We start from the raw sequence: 21770 nt of genomic DNA, 5'->3' as shown, positions 1-21770 counted from the left end.
GTTAGGTTTAGGAGAAAACATCATAGTTTGGCTCTATATTCATACAGGAAGTGAACATTCCTGGGTGAAAGTCCAGGGTTTGTTGGATCCATCCACCACCCCTCCCACCCACCCACCCTAATAGGGACCCTTGTGCCTCTTATAGCATTTCGTTACTGGCAGGGTTTCAACATTACTCCGCCCAACGACCTATTGTGCAGCCGTGACAGGTTCTGTCTGGTGGGCAGATGGCGTATCGTAACACCACGAAAGGTGGCTTTTAGCATCTGTATCCTACGCTGTAATCATTGATAAAGCAGCGGAATTTCACAACTTCAGAATAGAAATGAGCTGTCATCCAAAAAAGTCTTGCTCAGTGCTTGTTTGTACTAAAAGACCCTGTAAGGAGTTGAAAGTTCAGTTTATCTGATAAGTCAATTTTGTTCTAATTGTTTTAAGCCTGTTTTTTGCTAGAAAATAATTTGTATTATAGGATTATCACTGTGAAAAATAGACCATAAATGCATCGATCCAACCAAGCTAGATAGGATAAACACCACCTTTTGGTCCAAATACGGTCACTTTTGGCTGCAAAGATGGCGACAGCCAAAATGACAAACTCAAATCTACAAAAGCACCACAAGCCACAAGAAACCACAAGCCCCTGGATGTCGTCATGGTGGTTACGTTCATTGTGTAATACAGTCTGTGGTCAACACTTTATGTTACATTGTATATTATATCTCAGTGGGCTGGGGATGGAATACAGGTGTGAGGTGTGTTTTTAAGGTGTGTGACATCTCTCACCTGGCTTGCCAGTAGACAGGATGTTCTTGGGGATGGTTACTCTGTCCTCAGAGCTGCGGGCCCAGTCCACCATGCCCCTCCAGCCTTTCATTGGGAAGCTGATGTCTGCATGACCCACCACTGGACGCTTGTGGATGCTCAAAACTGTAACACAGAAATTGTGACAGAAAATAGGAATCAGTTTCTTGCTGTAGGTCATGGGCCTTGCATGAACACTACATTTTCTGCCAAAGGTAGAGCAGGTTTGGTAAGTTCAAGCTAAAGATTTGGTATTTGTGGTTTTTCGCTGTGTGACGAATGTCTGCGTATCATTCACAATCTGATAACAGTCGTGTGGATTTGGGCATGGAAACTTCTCCCGGTGGGTTTACTTGTTTATATCGCCAGGCCACTTTCCATCAATAAACCACACAGTCCCAGTGAAGCAGTTGATTTTGTTAGAGCTATATTATTAATAAATAATACACTTTGTTTTACTGAGCTTAAGTGTGAGTGCGAGTGTTATTGTCATATTAAGTAATGAATTTTTAATGTTCAAGACACTGAAACAGTTTTTCTTTTATTTTTTTTAAATTGGATATATAGATAGAGATTGCCATATGCTGTAAATATTGCACAGCTTGTATAAATTCAGCCAGCTTGACCTGACCAGTGCTCCTGTTAACAAATCTATACGGAAAACAACTTATCAATGTTACCTGCTATAAAATATGTTATAAAAAAAATTGTGAAGCATATTTTTACAGAAAACAAGTATCTGTCATATCAGCTTTTTCTAGGCTGGCAAACGAACTAGCCCTCAAATCGGCTATGTGGTAATGTGATTAAAAACATTAAGGAATGGCTAAAATATGAGCCCACAACTGAAATAATGAAGGTCAACGAAACAGATTTTGACATGAGGATCCTCCTTAAAATAGGGTGTTGGGATTGTATGTTTCTGCCAACCATAAATATGTAACACTTCGATTTTATAGGTATCATAACATTTCTAAAGTGAGGTAAAAATATGGGGATAGTGGTGGTGGATGGTGTGACACCTAGGGGAGATGCCTACTCAGCTGCAGACCACTGTTGCAGACAAACAGCAAAACTGGTTGTGTTTTAGTAAATCATCATTGCATTTCCAGCTGCTTTTTTAGCTCCCAAACCTAGTTGTTTTTTTTTAGCAACCCATTGCTGTGTTTCCACTAGGACAGTACCACGAAAGGTGGTAATTTTTTAAAGAGACACTGCTGAATTACTAGCCGGGATTGTGCCACAAAATGTGGGTATTTCAAGCTAAAACATGATTTTTTCCCAACCATAATCCAATGTTTTTGTGCCTATACCCGTTAACCACAGCATATCACCAAATAAACATAACGTTTCAGTATTACAGCCAATGTTAATATGTGTTAATATGTGGACTAAAATATGAGCTCCATATGGGATTGTCCACGGGTCCCGTAATAGCTCCATGCCAAAATGCCCTACATAGCTTGGTTAATCCAAGTGGTCCCCACATGGATTATGTTAGGGAAACTTGGGTATAAAGTGTGTATGGGCCCAAAATGGACATCTTATCTGGGGCCCACTTGGGTGGGCAGTTGGAATGATGTCATTATACGCACAGTTATACACACAAGAAAATAAGCAGCTCAGCTTTTGTTAATATGCTCCAAAACTATGGAATACCCTTCCAAAAGCTATAAGAAAAGCGGGCTCTGTGAACATCTTGAAACAAAACTTTAAAAATGTATTTATTTAGTCTGGCCTTTAATTAATGTATGTCGTGTATTTATTATTTAATATCAATTCTCTCATTTTTACAAAGTACCATTTACTTTGACTTTTATATGTTGTTAATTACCACCTGTCTTTCGATTGTCTAATCTTGTTTTTTTGTGTTGCTTTTTTTTATTGTGAAGCACTTTGAGCTGCATTCCTTTTACGACAAGTGCTCTATAAATAAAGTTTCTTATTCTTATTAATATGGATCCCATGGACAATCCTTTATAGGGCTCATTTTCAATACACATACAAATGTTGCTTGATGTATGTGCTCCAAAATAAAGTACAATTCCCAATGCATCCATGGTTTGTAGAGATGTACAGCGCCAGTATTTATTCTGGTGATTAAATAGGGCCCACCTTAAAGCTCTTTAATGTCACTTGATATTTTGCTTTTGTCGTGCATACTCCAAAACAAATTTTCAATTAAATCAGCATCAGCCAGTTGACACAAGGTAAGCCTGGAGCTTTTGGGAGTCCATGGAGTTCTGGGACAGGTGCCGGTTGGTATCCGATGCTTGAATGTCAGATATTACTACCAAGAAATATTAAGTTTGATTTAGGATTCAGTGGTTGTTCTGCCTGTCTGTCTGTCCAGATAACATGCATCAACATGCACAAGATGTGGCTAAAATAAACAAAATGGATGCAATGTTCTGATGCATGTGATGCACTGCCAGTGTGTGTTGTTCTTTTCTATTTCACACCAAAAACGTACTTTGGTTCGCCTTTAAAGACCTTCAAAGAGGAGTCAAAAATTTGAGATAAAAGATCACTTTATCGACTCTAAGAGAAAATATGTTTAAATAAAAGAATAGCTAAATCATCCAGAAAAAAAATAATAAACTGAACAAAAATAACCACTTAGCAGATGGAGTTCAAGTCTGATGAATTCCCTCTTTCTATACAATTTGACTACTTTGATGAGTTTGTTGGAGGACACTGAGATCCAACTGTATGTTGGCAGATGATGAGTGTGGCTTTACTTATGTTGGAGGTGTGGGAGGGAAGAGGAGGTCAGCCGCCCTGGGGGAGGCAACACTGCCGGTGTGGGCGGCTATTTGGCTGCAGACAGCGAGGTGGCACCGCTATAAACAGGACCTCTCATCTGGCCCCAATTCCCACATACTCTCCCTTGACTAAACTCAAACTCTGCCTCATTTTTATCTGGAGGTCACAGAGAGCAGCAGAGCCTCTGTGATGACTACACTACATTTCCCCCCCTTATTTGAGGAAAATACAACGTTTACAGTTGCTGGGCAATGGAAGGAGACAGCAGGTAGCCATGAATGTGGATTTGCTGGACCTGCTGCCCTGGGGAGAGCTAATGTTTACCATAGGTTTCGTCTCTTGATGTACATACTGAGGAACAGAAATAGAGTGCTACAGAAAGAGAGACTGTGCCTCAATATAGTAATATTACATTAGTTGAAACATAGGAATTTTAAGCAAAGGACAGTGGGCAATTCCCAACCTCCCAAACCCTGAAAGACCTAGTTTAAGTGATCCAGGTTCTGATTCCAGATTATCCAGACCCAGAGCCTCTTCACTGACTCCAAGCTGACTTCACTTTTTCATGCCAAATGGATTTTTTTTTCATTTCATTTGAGTGATTGATATGTACATATATATAATAGCATAAATGAGAAAAAATAATTGGCCAACCTTCACGCTATACAGCTTTAAAGCCAGACAGTCACATAGTTTGCTGAGGGATCAAATGGTGCTTGTTGCCATGGACACCATACAGTAATCACTGTATACCAGCCGTACTTCTTAACACAAACATTTATATGGTTTTCTGTTTCTAACCTGACAACAACATAGAACTTTAGATGAAACAAACAAAGAGACCGTGCAATACAAATGCATTGATGCAGAACCAGGGCATTTCACAAGTCCAACGTAAAAAACCCAAGCGCCAGAAAAAAATGTTGGAATTGTGCATTTCTGCAAACCATGAATTCATGACATTTGCATGTTTTTGTGTAGTAATTCATGAAAACTTAAGATTCAGCAACACAGTGTGGTTAGGTCTAAGCACAGAAAGTACTTGGTTACGGTTAGGAGAAGATCAAAAGATGGAGCAGGATCTAGGACAAATTTTAATTCAATTTTTTTAACCTTTGTTTAAAAAGTGACAAATAAATCTAAGTGCCACGAAAATCATGTTTTGGCTTAAAATAGCCACTTCGGGTCCACAATCCCGCAAACAAAGCAGCAGTTTACAAAAAAAGAGAGAAAAGAAAAAAAAACAAAACAGAAATGCGGTCAAAAGGGTTCGATTTGTAATCATCAATTGTTTCTAAATTTCCTCAAAAGCTGATTTGGCACTCCTGGCAATTTCCTGTTCCTTCACTTATCAGTGTGTATGTTTTTTCTGAGGTGTGTGACATCTCTCTTATGTCACTAATATTGTGACAGCTGATGATGAGTCCTGACACTGGGCTGACGGGACATGTGGTTCTCACTGGATGTAACTTTGCTTGCTGTGGGTAAACTTGAGAGTGAGAGCACGGGAGATGTGTGTCTAACCATCAGATCGCCCTCCCCTGTTCCTTTTTTATGTTCTGCCATTGTAGTTATGAACATCAATCTTCAGAGAAAGAAAAGCTGTGATAAGAGTGTTTGGTTTGATGAGCAGAGATAGCTGTGGAGATCTCCTGGATGGAGATAAGGCTGACCTAGGTTATCGGTGACTTCATACATGTCTTGGAAGTCTTTCATCCTCAGGCCAATGACATCCACAAAGTCCTCGACCAGACGGAACAGCTCTTTGATGTTCGGCCCCAGCTGAGAAAACAGACACACATGAAAGTCCAATGAAAGAAAAGGATTATGGATTTCAGGTGAAAAGATGGATCTGAACTGCTGTTCAAACACTTTACACACAAAAGGCCTTTTGTAGAAAAGCTGTATTTGTGGCAAACATCACGTCACGCCGGTTCAGTGCCACCACCTCTCATAATCCACACAGCTAGGACCGACATGAATAATTAATTTCGTGCATCGCAGCCAACTCTTCATTCGGATGACGAGAGAACATGCAATTAACTCTAAAGGTTTTCTGTCTCAGTTTGTTTGAGAACTCTGGGGAATCGCTCTGAAACTAAGGAATGAGCTACACAAATGAGTGTGTGGACCTGAATAATGTGAGACTGGCGTCCTCTTCAATGACAGGATTATTTAACAACAGCAATGAAAGGTTCACTTAAGGCAACAAAGAGGACAGGTTCAGTTCAAGTAACAAAATGTTTGGTAAAGTTTGCTTGAAAGGGTACATGGACACTAAATGATGAGTAAACGAAAAGCGCAGTCACTTTGTTATACTATCCATTGATCCAGGTCCCAGTCTTTTTTTTTTAACAATAGTTATTTATTTTCATTATTACCAACATTTTTTCATTTTTCATTATCTCTTTCTTTGATGTGATTTTAAACAACACACAAACAAAACAATACAACTTGCTTTACACATTTGAAAAAAGGAACAAATACATGTCAGTACGGAAGCCCTGAAACCAAGGTGAAAACATTGTTTTTTGCTAGCAATGCTGGCCAAAGTGTATCTCCTATGTAACAGATATTATTTCCTACATGGGAGGGTTTATCTTCTATGAATGAGATACAGTATTAGGCTTTATTAGGCTGTTATAGAGTGAGAAAACCATACAGAATGGAGCCCCTGTGAACAATACAAAGGGCATTGAAAAAGTTTATCTCCTACATATATTGTCTACGAAGCAGAGAAACTTAGCTTTTGGCCAACATTGCCTGTAAAATAATAAATAAATAAATGAATAAATGAAAAAAATCACCTTGCCTAACCTCCTTGGCAAGGTGCAAAGGGCTCTGATTTAAAAAGTCTTGTCACTCTCACTTTTGAGTCAGGAAATGTGAGAGAAATAGGATATGAGCAGCATGACTCACTTTCTGTAAAGTGAGTATGTATCAGCCCAATTCTATTTAGTAAAAAAAAAAAAAATCATATGAGACATTATCTCCTACCTGTGAGATATTAAAAGTTAAAGTTAGCTTTTGGACAACAGTAAAATAAATAAATGAATACAAAATAAACCTTGCCTCTTACAGCTTCCATATTTCAGGACTACGATGAAAAAAAAAGAAGAAAATAATATAGAACAAAATAACCCTGACTCTAAAAGCCTAGTCACCTTTGGTTTGAGCTAGGATTTAAGAAACATGATAGGAGTAAGATAGGGTTACCCTATTTCTGTACATTGTGTTGTTTTAGCATAATTCTGTGTCATACAATGGACCCTCCAAGAACAATATAAACTAAGAAAAAAAAACAACCTTAAACTAGGATTTTAATCGTTGCCCATCTTAAAGTTGGGGTCTTAAGATTAAATAACCACTCTAGTGGTGCATATAGAATTTATAAACAAATCTGAAATAAATTAATATACCACGCACTGTAATTCTGGGGCCCCTGGGGGACGTTTACCTGATAATCCATCTTTGGCTCTGATAAAGGTCTGAAGACTGCAAGTTTGGCTTTTTGATAAAATGCCTTTCTTTTTCCAATTTAGCATTAAAAGCAGATAAAGTGCCCACTGAGATAAATTCCCAAACCCGACTTTCAAGTCTCTGCAAGTTAGAGATGATTTTACCAACAATGAATAACTGAAACTCTCTGTCCGCTTAGACGCTATAGTCATTCATAAATATAAAGTAGTGCAGCCACACTGAAAAATGGTAAATTGAGATATTGTTTTTATATCAAATTATATTTTTTTCAGGTCATGTTATACTGGAAAAACTGTCCCTGAATATAAAGAGCTCTTGGCAAGCCTTGGTAGAAGGTAATAATAAGTGCACCTCCTTCACATAATCCTTTTATAGTGGAAGAACAAACTTCTTGTGTGTGAAGCTTGTTATTTTTATTTTAAGACAGCAGGCTTATTTTGAGGAGAGCAAGGTGGTTGTTTGGGAGTTCTTTTGGTGCCTGCATGGTGAGAAAAGGATGGACAGCTGGACGGCTGAATGCAAGCAAAGATAGTGATGCCTGAGTGGATGAGTGCAGCAGATGGATGAGTGGGTGTTTGCGTTGACTTGGTTACTCATTAGCTATAGATATTTCTGTCCTTCAGCAGCGCCGCTCTCCTTCTACCTCTGTCAGTGTGAAAAGACACAGGTGGGCTGTTTGTCCACCTGAGTCTTTGTCACAGTGTCTAACTCGTCAATCTTACAGCTTTAGGGTTATTATTATTCTTGTACACTAAGATTGACAAAAGATGTAATTACAGACGAGGTGGCGATGCAAATCCAGTTATAGAATGAGAGGGTAATACTAACCAGTTGTGCTTCCTCCCATCGCTCCCTGTTCTCCTCCATCAACAGATTGCTGATTGACTGCACAAAGTTCTGGAAAACAGAGAGAAAATGTTTTACATGACGTCTTATTGTGTGACTTGAAGATATATACATGTTAAGGTTTATAAAGTCACTGCACCTTAGAGCTAAAAAAAGCTTAAAAAACTATGTCCTTCACAATAAGAAAAATATAGATTAGCAACCTAATACATTAAAGCTGCGGTACGCGGTTTTATTTAACTCCATAATAAACTTTGGCATATTGTAATGAAACTAGACTTCTGCACCTCCTCTTTGCTCTGTTGTCAGACTTAAGGTATCTAGGCAGTGAAGGGAGACTTTGGCCAATCACAGGTCAATCCAGGAGAGAGGACATTTCTACGCTGTAAAATCTGACAAGTGGATCTCACCTAAAATAATCTTGGAAAGCAACTGCCTTGAAAAAGCAAAGTAAATATACTTTAAATCTTAATTTGTGTTTACTGTACAGCCAAGTGTTAAGTTTACTTGACATTTAGCTGAATTTACTTTGAATTTATTTGTTTACTTATTTGCTTTACTTAAATTTACTGAATATACTTAATTTTGTGAAGTTGTTACAACTTAAAAATGGCAAGTGAAATTACCTTTTGAACTTCAGTAAACTGAACTGTGAACTTGATCATGACAAAGATGACTTTGCCAATGATGAAATTAGGGGATCTACAAGTTATATTTTTTAACATGTTTAAGAATATACAAATATAACAGACAAGTTTGCAATCAGAATAATACAAATTTTAGCTCAGCAAACTTGGTTTGCTCAAGTTGCTAAAGCTTGATTTTTTAATTATTGATTTAATTGACTTGTCATTTTTAAGTTGCAGCATCTTTACAAAATTAAGTACATATAGCTTAATTTATATAAACTTAACAATTAGACATTAAGCTTATATAAATTAAGATTATTAGTTACATTAACCTACATTCTTTGAGGCAATCTGTTTCGTAGATTTTTTTTTTTATTTGAAGTAAGATCAACGTCTCAGATTTGGTCTACAAACGTACACTGTGAAATCTGAAAAGTTGATCTTACTTCAAATAATCTTGGAAACTGATTGCCTTGAAAAAGGAAAGTAAAAACTGCTTTTTTAAAAAAATCCTTTTTCCAGATTTCTGCCTACCTCAGCTTTAACTCATGTCAATTTTATGTTTAGACCAGTATCTGAAATTTTAACATTTTCTGCTATGAACTTAATTTGAACAAATATATCATTACCATGTAATAATATTTTAACCTTAACTGCAAGTTAAACATCCTCAAAATTAGTTACAGACAGCAGTACACTATGAGTAAAGCCATATATCAATTCACCCTCATGTCTGCACTGCTGGGGCTGTAGTATGCCCTCCTGAAGATCTCTGTCATGTTCTTCAACACGTCCACAATGGCCAGCAGATCTCCGCTGTAGCTGGTCCCATCGCTGGATGTCACCCTGAGCTTGGTCATCACCTCTGAAACTCCATCTCCCACAAGGCCACGCTGTGCTTTGGACAAGTGCTCCCGAGTCTGACAAAAAAAGTGGGCTCTGTTAGTTTTCACGGTGAGTAATCAACACCTTTGACACGATATACTGTAGAACAGTGATACTTTGAGCCAAATCTGTAGCCCGTCAGGGTGCAAAGTGCCCCCCCCCGGGTTTTCCAATTCACAATAAAAATACAGTGATTCACACAATTGTTTTTGTACTTTAAGTATACATAAGGTGCCAGGGTGCATAGAACAGTAAGTGGAGGATCCCCCACACCCCTGAAAGAGGTCTTAGCTAAACCACTAACTAGCTTAACGACTTAAAAACCCTAAACATTTTCTAAAATCCTATAATTTTTCAAAAATCCTTGAAGTGTTGTAAAATCCTTGAATGATCCTAAAATCCTAAAAATGTCCTAAAATCTGAGAAACATCCTAATATCCTAGAAAATGTCCTAAAATCCTAAGAACACGTATGGGCTCCCAAACAAAGCAAATTGAGTATCCCTATCCATTTGATTTTACTTTGTAAATTTGGAAAGCCAGCATAGATGAGTTCATATGTAGTGAAAAATGATGACTTGTTGCTCACTAAAGTTTGTATACTGCGATAGTCATTGGAAATGCATTTCATATAGGTGGGATTCTCCCAGTAGGCGATGCCCTCTTCGTCCAGGGTGCAGCGGCGCAGGATCAGCCCTGTGTGAGGACACATGAATATATTATCACCAAAGTGTGCTACTCATTCAACTCCTAAACTACCAGTGGACATTCATGCCTTATGGATGTTTTTGTGTGAGCTTACCCATGGCATTAGGAGGACAGCGTACTGCTGCTGTGTCCCCGGCTGGGGTCATCTTCCATACTACGTTAGAGAAGTTGTCCTCACCACATATTTCATGAGGTTCTGTTTACAGAAGGAGAGAAATGAGTTTCATGGAGTGTATCATCAGGTAAAATTGGCTACAGAATTGGTAAAAAGAAAAAAAAAAAGACGAAGATGGCAACTCAGTGAACCATGTTACCATCCGCTGACCTGGGCATCTCTTTTCGTTACAGCGTCGGACCTCTTCTCGTTCTCCGGGACAGGGTTGCCCTCCAAAAAAGGGCCCATAACAATTCCTGTTTCTCTGCTGGCTCCCCCCTCCACAGGTTTTAGAGCAGCCCGACCACAAAGACCACGGCTGCCACTTGCCATCCACTGACAATAAATACAATAATAGAGTGTTGGACAATGAAACACACACACATACACAAACATGCACACACACACACACACACACACACACACACACGCAAACACACACACACACACACACACACACACACAAACAAACACCAGTCATACATGCAGACCATGTTCTGTTCTGTTTAGTTCACTTTATACTGTGTTTAATGTTGAGTATTTCCCCAGATAGTTAAATTAACCCTTTGAACCTGGGAATATTGGCTTGATTTGTTGCAACAAACAAACAAAACAAAAACAAGAAAACAACCTGGAAAAGTGGGAAAATTATTTTAATTCTATACAAAAAAGTCTATAATTATGGTAATTAGAAATATGGTTTTCTGGACATTTTCCCCTCACATATATAAAAAACTAATTTTCAATTTTTTTTAATTTCTTGAAATTTGCTAATTTCTTGCCAAGTTGCTCATTGCCTTTTTGTTCCCACATTTTCAAAAGAAACTCAAACCAACTTGCTCAGGGTCCAAAAGTTTAAATACTTTTAAAAAGTGTATAAAAGCAGCACAAGAAATGTGACTTGAACCTTGCTTCATGCAAGTCATTGGTAATTCATAGCATTCTGAAATTAATTAAAAGTGGTGGCAGTCAGGAAGGCAGGAACACACACTCATCACTTCAAACCACTTTCAAACACGGGTAAGGAAAATACTAGTAATATAAAGTCTGTGTGATTCATAGTAGATGTAGAGTTTGTTGAAAAAAGCGGCACCGAATTTCCATTGACTGACATCAGAACAACAAAAGACACAAATTTGAAAGATTCATTGTCAAAATACAGAATGAGGTTGTCACTGAGGTTGTCAAGTGCTTAGAAATCATCTTAGACTCACAACTGATTTGACAAACAAGTGCAACATATCTGCAAAAAAGTTCAAGCAAATCTTAACAGCTGCAGATTTATCACAGATTGTCTGTCACACAGCACAGCTCGGCTCTACATGCATGACATGATATTCTAACACCTATCATACTGCATCATTATCTGGTCATAAGCCTTACAATTAACTCCAAAACCCATCATATTACTGTAAAACCAGACAATACAAATTATAGAGAAATAACAATGAAGTACCATTATTGTCATCTTAAAAAGTAGAATATTTTAGAAGGCTTTATTTTTTATGTATCTCAACTTATTTTTAAATGCCAGTTGGTCATTGCGTAATGTATTATTCTGATGTGATGTCTATCCCTTATAAAATGAACTATAAATTTACCTGAAGAAAATAAAATATTAAAAACGGTACACAGTCACTGCAGTTTTCTGTACTTCACAATTTTTGCTCCTTGTGCTTTGGACATATACCCTCTGTGCCAAAAAATAAAATAAAATAAAATAAAATAATTTTGAAAAATTACTATTGATTTTCTGATAAAACGTAAGTAACAAGGCAATAATCTTTTTTCACTGATTAGGCAATAAACTGCAATATTTTACATATGGAGTTATATAACTATGTCTTTATTTTACATCTATTTAATGTAAATTAGCTGTCTAAATGTCATCCTGTGGCTGAAATAATAAATGTGGTTTATTTTATTCCTGTATCATCTTCCGGTATGCTTTGTATATGTGTCTGTCACCTCGCATCTACTTAAAATACTTGCATGGTCCTTTAAAGCTGCATGTCAATCCATGTAGCGTAACTAAGAAATTTCATTCATCAAGCCAACACCCTGCCCCAAGTGTGTCTTCAAAGGGGTTTGATTATGTTGATATTCCCAGGGCGACTTTTTCACTATTGAACTAAAGAGCCAAATCGTACAAGAAAAACACAAAGAACCTTCAGTACTTTCCAATAAAACCCATTCAAGAATTAAGTCAATTTATTTATGATTAAATACCCACTTTATATATAGTAGCTTCTAGTAAACCTCTTTCATACCCGGGCACTCCCCAAGAAAGCAGTCGACAGTCTCCAGCCATTCTCCTCTGCACTCGGAGCCTCCGTATGAGGGGCCGTTGCACTCCCTGGTTCTTTGCATGGTCCCATTAGAGCAGGAGGCGGAGCAGGAGCTCCAGCTGGACCACTCGTTCCACACTCCATCCACTGAAAGCGGCAAGGGCCACCAATGACAGGCACAAAGAAAAGACAGGACATGGGAAAATGTCACTTATTTTGTGCAGTATGGATTATACTCAAAGGTACTTTCAAGTATTTCAAATATGTCTACTTGGAAGTATCCAATCGTGTGTTTTTAATATAGCGTGAGAAATACCTGGGCTGATGATTGCATATTGTAGTGTTTTGTTTAAATGCTGTGGTAGCATATAGGAGCTGGCTGACTGAGCAAAGCCAATGATTTTTTTGTATGAAGTCAAAGGCAAATGTGTTTACTATTGTTTCAAATTGTTACCCCATGGCAAAAAGCCTGCCATTATAGTGGAATGAGATGTGATTAATTTTCTCAGAGGCAGTCCCAGAATTTGCACAACTGTACACACACAGCAGGAAAAGGCCAATAATAGATAGAGTAGTGGATAGAGTCATGATTTTGTTTCTACCTTAGATGGTGGCCAGTGTGACTCACAGGATGCAGACTGACCTTATAAAGCTTAAAATTGGCCATCCATTTCAGACATAATTCTAACTCCCTTCTGCTATCTACATGTTAATTATTTCAAAATCCTCATCACTACATTTAACAACATCAGCAACCTCTGAGTTAGCAACCTACACACTGAAAAAAGCAGTTTTGGTTTAGATTTGGATTGTGCAAGAAGGCTGGTCTGCTTGTTTTTTGGGGTAAACGCTTGCAAAACATAAACAATGCATCAAGAAAAGTTTGCTGTCCAACTGGGACGTTCTTGCATGTTTGCTCAATGATTATGGAAAAGTTTCATATTACAAACATGGCCTAGTGTCTGCAGTAAGCTCATGGGGGTAAACACAGTGCACAGTGGCATGGTGGGAAATTCCACAGTAATTTGTAGTGGTAAAGCTATATCACATATTCAATATACTGTCTTTTAATGTTTTATGCAGAATTTAATGTCATTTTCCACACAAGTCCACACAGATGTATAGTCCTGCCAACATACCTGTTTTGCTGTAAAACAAAGTAAAATAAATGCTGTCAATTTAGAGCAACCTCAATAGCAGCCTCTATCCTCACTGTTGTTTTTACTCCTAACTGACAACAGCTTAACACAACGGGTAATTCAGGCCCGTGGCACTCTTTGGCTAACAGAGTCCCCATTTGGCGCTCATTGGTTGCTTTTTGTATTAACTAAGAAACCACTGTGTCATGTCACAATTCTGGACAAATCAGTCAACTAGAACTAGACAAGTCCCCACAGTCATACATTTTGGAATGCACACAAACAGTAGTCGCATATGCACAAGGGAGGATTAATGCCATGCATACCCTTTCAGACCTACATGAATAAGTTAAGTACATTTTCAGGCTTAACCCTTTATTTTTCGTGTGATTTGGGCTTTTTTTTTAATTTGAATGAAAAATTAATGAATGTGTTTCTTACCTGGGCAGACGGCTATGTTGCAGAATTTGGTCTGTTTCTCTGGGCCCTCACATGGATCTCCCCCAAACTGTGGGGGGGTGCAGGTTCGTGTTCGGGACCTGTAACCTCGGCCACAGGTCGAAGAACACAAACTCCACGGTGACCACTCGTCCCAAGCGCCGTGAACTGCAATCAGAGCAGCTATCGTATGATTTATAGACAGACAAACACAGACCCCCTTAGTAAGAGAACATAAGACAACTTCACTGAAACACTAAACTGTACTGACTGTGAGGTTACTCTGCTGTTTAGCTTTACTAGGATTATGTATGCTGATCCATGGCCCTATGTGGCTTTCTAAGTTGAGGAGTCTCCCTGCCTGTCTGTATGTTGGAGAGCCTAAGAACCCAACAGAATCTTACTATAGTGGGAGTGATTCTAAACTGCAGGCGGAGTGAGCGTAGAAATCAACCCAGGAGCTGCCAAGTGCCTGAAGAGGGGAGTCAGGTGGGTCTTGTATGGGTGAGGCAGGGTCCAGGAGAGGGCTGGGCGAGCGCAGGAAGGTGGCAGTGGGGGGAGCGGGGTGGGGGCTTACCTGGACAAACGGCAGAGTTGTTGCAAGGTCTCTGCTCTCGCAGTGGCCCACTACACTGGGTGCTGTAGGAGGAGGACACACAGAAACGAGTGCGACTCTGCCAGCCCTCCCCACACGTGGCAGAACACACACTCCACGCTGACCACTCCTCACCTGAAGCTGAGTCTACTGAGGAGGTAGGGTGGGTAAAGAATAGGAGGATAGAGGGAGAAAAAAGAGGGAAAGGAAAGGAGAGGGCCACAACTAATTACCATGCAGGATGCAGCCTCTGTGGCCAAAAGAGGAAGGGATGTGGTGTGATAAAGGGTGGATTCTATCTGTGCCACATTTCAGTGGCCGCCTCCTTCAAAGGCTGAATATTTGACTGCCCTATTCCTCCAAATATGGCTGATAAACGAAGACTTATTTTGCAGACATGTCCGGTGGTCCTTGATGGCCCTCAGTATTCAAAATCATTGCCCACTGGTCACTTGAAAAGACAATGACCAGAACTAAATCTTCTGACCATCTCATTTGGAAAGGCGTTGCAGGTCCAACCCAACAAACTTCATAAGCTGCGTCCTTCAAAGGAGGCGGCCCCTGAATTGGACTCCAGTTCTGCTTGTCCTTCTTCATCTGTGGGGCTCTGATGTCATATCCTTTGCATTAACTTCCAAGGGAAGTGAATGCCACTGGCTTAGGATATGTCAGTCATCTTTTCAAAGGCCATGACTGCCGATTTGAAGGGTCAGTTGACCAATAAGGGAAAATTGGGCAGTCACAGCCGGGGAAGCAGGGAGAAGAGAACTAAACAGGAGGTTGGGAATTGGTTAGCAAATTAAAGTGATACTTCACACAAACTCGTTGTATCAAACCTGCACAATCTGTAGGCTGGAAAAGTTTGTACTTCACTTCTCTCCTAAGAGTATCAGGTGTAGTCAGCTAAGATTCATATCAGTTACAGTGGATTCCAACAGTGAAAGGTTTTTGTGGTGGACAAATATGAACAAAACGAACATATTTGTCCATTCTTTTGCTCACTTTGTTAAATATGGTTTAGAACTGACACAGATCCAAACCGATAACAGCCTCTGGTCTCTTTGAAGAGGCAAACCACAAACATTTAACAGACAAAGTAATAGTTCAACATTTTGGGAAAAAGATATATTTGCTCTTTCCCAGAGTCTCTTGTCTGTGCTTTAGGAAGGGAGCTAGAGTTGGACAGCCAATGGCATTCTTCCAAAGGCCCTTAATTCCAAAACTTCAGTTGTCTGAATAATGTCGTCATCAAACCTTCCTACTATGGTGAAGGCCTGACATGCCTTACTCTCTCTCTAATGGTCTTACCCTGGTATTTTCACTCAAACCTGACTTTATCACTTCTTATGCCTAAACCTAATCTACCCAACCAATGAAAGCAAAGGGTAATAGCCAAACAGAAATAGGGTAGGGTGGATCAAAGGTCTGTTGACGTCATAATTAGCCATGTGTTTCTATATAAGAGACGCATGATAATAAGTGAACTTTAGGGGTATTGATGTGGGTATTTTAACTTTGAAGAAATCAAGGTAAGCTGTTTTTCTTTTTTTATATGCTGAGCCAGCTAGGCTAATCGCCTCCTGGATTTTGGGATTGCCAATTGTTCCAAAGCACTCCAAAGTATTTCCCATTGGACCAAAAGCCCATTTGTACAACAGCCTGTTATCCTGAAAACAAACGCCCACTGCGAGAATGGCCATTTTCCAACAATGCACTACCTATTCTTCCAAACATAAAAACATGGCTAATTATTTTGTAAAATTACATCCTCAGACCTTGCTTCTATGGCGAAGGTATGACTTGCCTTAATCTCTGCCTCTGATTGACTTATCTAAATATTCTTGCCCTAACCTAACTTTAATACTCCTCTTTCACAAAGCTAACTGACCCAACCAATGAAAGTAAAGACTCACACAGAGGCAGTGTAGCGTGGCCAAAGCTGGAAGGTTTTATAATTTTGTTTTGCAAAATAATAAGCCATATGCTTCTGCCATTGGAGAAATGGCCCTTCACAGCAATGGACTTTGTTTTTGACATAACAGTCTGTCAAACAAAGGGGCTTTCAGTCCAATGTCCAATTTTTGGACTATTGGGGCTTTAGAATTGTCGGAGCAATGGGCAGTCCAATAATAAGGAAGGCGATTAAAAATAAGTTAAAAGTTAAAGTTAAAAAAACTACCTACCAACACTTCTAAAGCTGTTTAATTACCATGCACCTGATTTGATTAGCTATACTTACAATATAATGCAATATTGTCTCATTCTCAGATCGCCAAATACTGACATGTTTGGTTGATGACTGGAGCACCAACCCAAAACATTGGTATTTGATGACTCGGAATGAGACTCAACACGCAAAAAATGTTACCTTGTAGCTTTAGGGGGAGATACAAGTTGTAAGTTAATGGACAGCAGCCACTTCCTAACATTTTGTTGTTGCAGTGAGGCTGCCATGTTTGTTGCCTTTGCGCAGAACAGAATCCTGGTAAAAATTTAGTCATTTTTGTGTGTATGGGTAAAACAAATAAAAGATACAATGTGTTCATCTCTTAGCTTTAGTGTTGTTGGCAGATGTACTTTTTTCAATTTTAACTCTGGACAGAGCCAGTCTTGCTGGTTCTCCCTCATTCTTGTCATAATGCTAAGCTAGGCTAAACACATCCTGATTATTCACCACAAAAACATGAGACTGGTATCTTACTCTTGGAACGATAAAGCATATATCCCAAATTGTTGAACTAAATCTGTCAGCCTACAGATGACTGAGTGCTTGCTACTCCTGATTTTGGGTGGAGTATCACTTTAACAGAGAGGGAGGACTCCATTTGGTATCGTATTTTACAGACAGGGCACAGTGTCCTGTTATGACCTCACAATTTCACTATGTTCAGTCAGGGTCCATGTTGGAATTAGTCCATTGCGGACAAGGCACTACTTTGGGAGATTTTGATAGATGTGTATAAAAAAAGTGAGTGCAACTCTATTGTTTATGGTTGTTATTGTGTGTATATTGTACAAGTGTGGTGGTCACCCAAGCTGCCACAGTGACTGATGCATGGGATCCCTCTGCGTCCCGTTGTCTTACCTGTCTGAGGGCTCTGCTGTCCGCTGCGGGGCTTGTCTACGTCATCTCGCTTGCGGCTGTCCACCGAGCGAAGCGACTGGCTGCGAGAGAGATGGCGGCCTTTGCCTAAAGGGGGGTGAGGCAAGGCCGGGGGGGAGGAGGGGGCGGGGGTTAGCAACCAGATGTCCTTCATTTTTAATGGCTTATATTTGGGACACAACCGTGACGTGATTGGTCACCCAGAACAGCATCAGCCAAACTTGGGACTTTTGTTGTGCTGTCGGTATTAATGTGCTGTAAATGTGTGCAGTGCTCATTTTATGTTTTCAGCTGTTGTATAATAATGTTTATGTGAGTCTTCAAATGCCTGTGATGGCATGACTAAGTGAAAAAAAAAACACAAACACATCTACAGTAATGACAATCTGCTGTCGGAGTTATTTGTCAGACAGAAACATACTGCTAGTTTGGTACAAATGAAGAAAGCTTTAAGCAGGAGAACATTCAGTGAGAGCACTAATGCTTGGTAAACAGCTTCTACATTATAGAGCTGATATGTTGACTCCCTGTGTCCTTTTAGCCATTTGTGAGTGTAATGATTTTGACATACTGTGCATGCATGGTCTTGTCAACAGTTGACCATGTCAGTGTTATTTGTCATCGATCAAAGTCCCCTTTCCAACATGCACTCCTTAAGTCAAAACACTGACTTATAGAGGATGGACACACAAGCACATGAACAAGATGTACAAAACAAAATGTTAGCTGTAAAAACACACTTTGCACACTCGTACTCATATTTAGTCACAAAGCGTAAAAGAACACCCCCTCACAGATATGCATGTACTGAAACATGAAGCGCACACAGAGGATGAGGAGCTCACCAGTGCAGGGCTGCGAGTTGCACGGCCGGCCCTCCTCCACCACGCCCTCACATAGGTATGCCTCTTCTGGGGGCGACTGACAGCTCCGAGTCCGCGTTTGGATCCCGCCTCCGCACTCGCTGCTGCACTGCGCCCACTGACCCCACACACTCCAGCCACCTAGAGTTACAAGCCAGACAGCAGCAGTCATTTATAAAGCACTGCAGCGTTGTCGACAACTTATCAGAGTGGACAGTTTTTAACCAGTGTCTCAGCCGTTCAAGCCACACATGATCAAAGAGGCTTTCAATGAAAAACTTGCATGTAATCAAAAGCATATGTTTTGTCTCTGTTATTCCTGTAGTCATCTCATGACCCCCTGGGAGGTCCCAACCTCCAGGTTGGAAACCACTGATGTGCGTCTCAGTGCCAATATTTTAACTGCATAGAGTGGCATATGTTCACTCGGGGTGATAGCGAATATAAATACATTATTCAGATATGCACAGATAATACTCTCTAAACAGATACAAAGAGCATGACACACAGAATGTAAACAAGCAGGCTATAGGATGAAATCATAGAGGTGTGGATTAGGCATGTCACAATACCAGAAATTAAGTAGTCAATACAAATACCAGTGGAAGTCTCTCTCTAAATATATTTATAGATATAAAAATAAATACATACATACATAAAATCATTATACTGCACATGGATACCATAACTCAAGAAATAAGTTTAAACTTAAAATAAGTTACAGACAGGCAAGAGATGGAAAACAAGTAAAATAAATCTACATATATAAAAGAAATATTAAACAACAAAATTCAAAATGGTAATAGCGCACAAAAAGCAAAAAACAAGTTTATTAAAAATAACAACCATGATATGCGATAAAAATAAATAGGGGGTGAAAGTAATTAAAAACAAGAGCACAGAAATGGGTCTTAAGCTGCTTCTTTACACTATAGAAAGAGTTTACAGTTACTATTTCACTTTTTTTGGAGAGAATCTGGGAAAGATTATTTTTGTCCATTGTTTTGGTAGCTAAACTTGAAGATATATGTTTGACAAAAATAACTGGCAGTAAAAAAACAAAACCAAACACAAAAAACAGCATGCAAACAACAACATGCAAAAAATGATGCAGATGAGACAATTAACCTGCAACACAATTCCTTCACAGAGCAACACTAAAGACTGATGGTGCGTAACGCTCAGAGAGGATCTGAGGGGAGATTTTTCCCTTAAAACAGAGGTGTGATGAATGCCATTGTCATTGTGAAATTCCCTGTTTGGCCATTCTGATTTAATACGCTCCATTAAGATGTGTGCTGATATGACGAGGAGTGGGTAAAGAGCCGCTCTGAATGGCTCTCTTCCTCTTTGTCCTGCATGCTCATGAAAGTTTAATGGCAAAGACAGATGCCTTTCAGCCCCCCCCCCAGCAACGGCAAATATGTATTAATCTGCATGAATAGAACATGAAGTTGGCCAACATCCAGACACACACGTTTTTAATTACTCGCTAGTCACTTTCCTTTGGGGCAAGGGCCGCGATGAGGGCGGGCACTGTGGAGGGCACTTGATTCATTCAAGAGTCACATATGCACACACAGATATACAAACACACACACACACACACACAATTCCTCTCCAGCTGTGTGCAATCTGAACATGTCATCGTGATGAGTCAAACTTCACAGACTGAAAGCGACAGATTCCAGTGGAAAAAGTCCAAATCTGTAAAGTCTTTCATTTCCCCTCAGAAATGAAATTAGCAGGCACCAGCGATCACAGTCAATATCTCTTTGTTGTCAGCAGACTGACCGAGTGTACTTATGGCTATGAAATTGGATTTTCTCATGTTTCTGTGACCACGCTCAGTCAGTGCATAACCAATCCAGTGTGGGCTGAAATTGACCGCATTATCCACTGGACGCCCAACCATCAACAAAAGCAACACAAACAGTAAATCAGTGGACCAGTGATGTGGTCATTCTAACTATAAGTGCAAACATGAGGCCACTATCAGTAACTGATAGTCAATAACACAACATATCAATAATCCTAGTCCTTATGAGAAAAACGAGCTATTCTGCATTGTGGTAATCTCTTTCTGCATTAGATCCAAGCAACATGTGCACATCAGATTTGGTTATTTCCATAACGGTGAGGGAAGAAGCTGTAAAGACAGTGCTTTTCTATGTTAGTAGTGGCCTTTTGTACATTTTAGGTTTTGACACCTGACCCCAATTAAGTCAAAAGTGTCAGTGGCATTGATTGAAAAGGGAATAGGTGATGTTTTTAGGCAATATCCTGATACACAATATATATCTTGATATTTTCTAATATATCCTCTAATAAACTATTGACTTCTAAAATACAAAATGATTGAATGTACTACAGTTACAATAAAGTAAAAAAAAATGGCTACTGTCATATGAAAGTTAAATAAAGTCTTGTTTTAGTGAAGTTAAATAAAATCTTGTTATAACAAAGTTATAATGAAGTTAAATAAAGTATTGTTATAATAAAGTTAAATGAAGTATTGCTCATATTAAGTTAAATAAGTCTGTTTTCATAAAGTAAAAAAAAAAAAATTACAAAAAACATACTGTGATAATACAGCAAAACAAAGTACTGTTATAACAAAGCTTAATAAAGCACTGTATAATAAAGTTAAATAATGTAGTGTTATAATGAAGTAAATAAAGTATTGTTCTAATAAAATAAATTAAAGCTTTTATTTTGAAGCACCTGGCTTGTCTCAGGCCAGAAGTGCTGATGTTTTTGCTGTGAACTTTAGGCTTCCCGTCAACAGTTAGCTGTTGGCAGAAAGTTCAACTCTTAAGGCCTTGCCTTTAATTGTGAAGCTTTACACACTTTGAGCTGGAAACAAACAAAAAGATCTCCCGTTCATAGATTCTAAAAATTTGTAAGTTGCAGTTGTGCTTGGTGTTTGCAAATTGTGCCTAAATAGTTGCCATCTGGAGCCCTGGAGATGCAAAAACACACACCTCATCTGCTCACACTAACATTTAACTAATTAAACTGTTGCCACAGCACTTTTAAACATGATGATTTATTCACACATGCGTCCCCTGCT

At 39.2% G+C, this 21770-nt stretch overlaps 1 protein-coding gene across 13 annotated transcripts in view; it reads right to left on the bottom strand.

Annotated features, from left to right (window-relative positions):
- adgrb1a (adhesion G protein-coupled receptor B1a) overlaps positions 1-21770 on the bottom strand; it is a 189393-nt gene that overhangs the window by 82305 nt on the left and 85318 nt on the right. For 5 of the 13 annotated variants that reach the window (XM_088084965.1, XM_088084972.1, XM_088084962.1 and 2 more), the window contains exons 3-14: positions 18680-18838; positions 17817-17921; positions 14714-14881; positions 14140-14319; positions 12542-12706; positions 10443-10607; positions 10212-10313; positions 9999-10105; positions 9251-9445; positions 7879-7947; positions 5244-5352; positions 787-930 (exon numbers count right to left, since the gene is read on the bottom strand). In XM_088084965.1, the coding sequence (XP_087941091.1) occupies positions 787-930; positions 5244-5352; positions 7879-7947; positions 9251-9445; positions 9999-10105; positions 10212-10313; positions 10443-10607; positions 12542-12706; positions 14140-14319; positions 14714-14881; positions 17817-17921; positions 18680-18838 (1668 nt within the window). The remainder of the gene's footprint in view (positions 1-786; positions 931-5243; positions 5353-7878; positions 7948-9250; positions 9446-9998; positions 10106-10211; positions 10314-10442; positions 10608-12541; positions 12707-14139; positions 14320-14713; positions 14882-17816; positions 17922-18679; positions 18839-21770) is intronic. The other 8 variants (XM_088084973.1, XM_088084966.1, XM_042490365.2 and 5 more) reach the window with 5 other exon arrangements.

The sequence above is a fragment of the Plectropomus leopardus genome, chromosome 11 (genome assembly GCF_026936395.1).
Source record: "Plectropomus leopardus strain MGB_pleo_1.0 chromosome 11, ASM2693639v1, whole genome shotgun sequence".
NCBI lineage: Eukaryota > Metazoa > Chordata > Actinopteri > Perciformes > Serranidae > Plectropomus > Plectropomus leopardus.
Note: the sequence above shows the minus strand (reverse complement) of the source record. Positions and strands in the feature narration are given on the sequence as shown.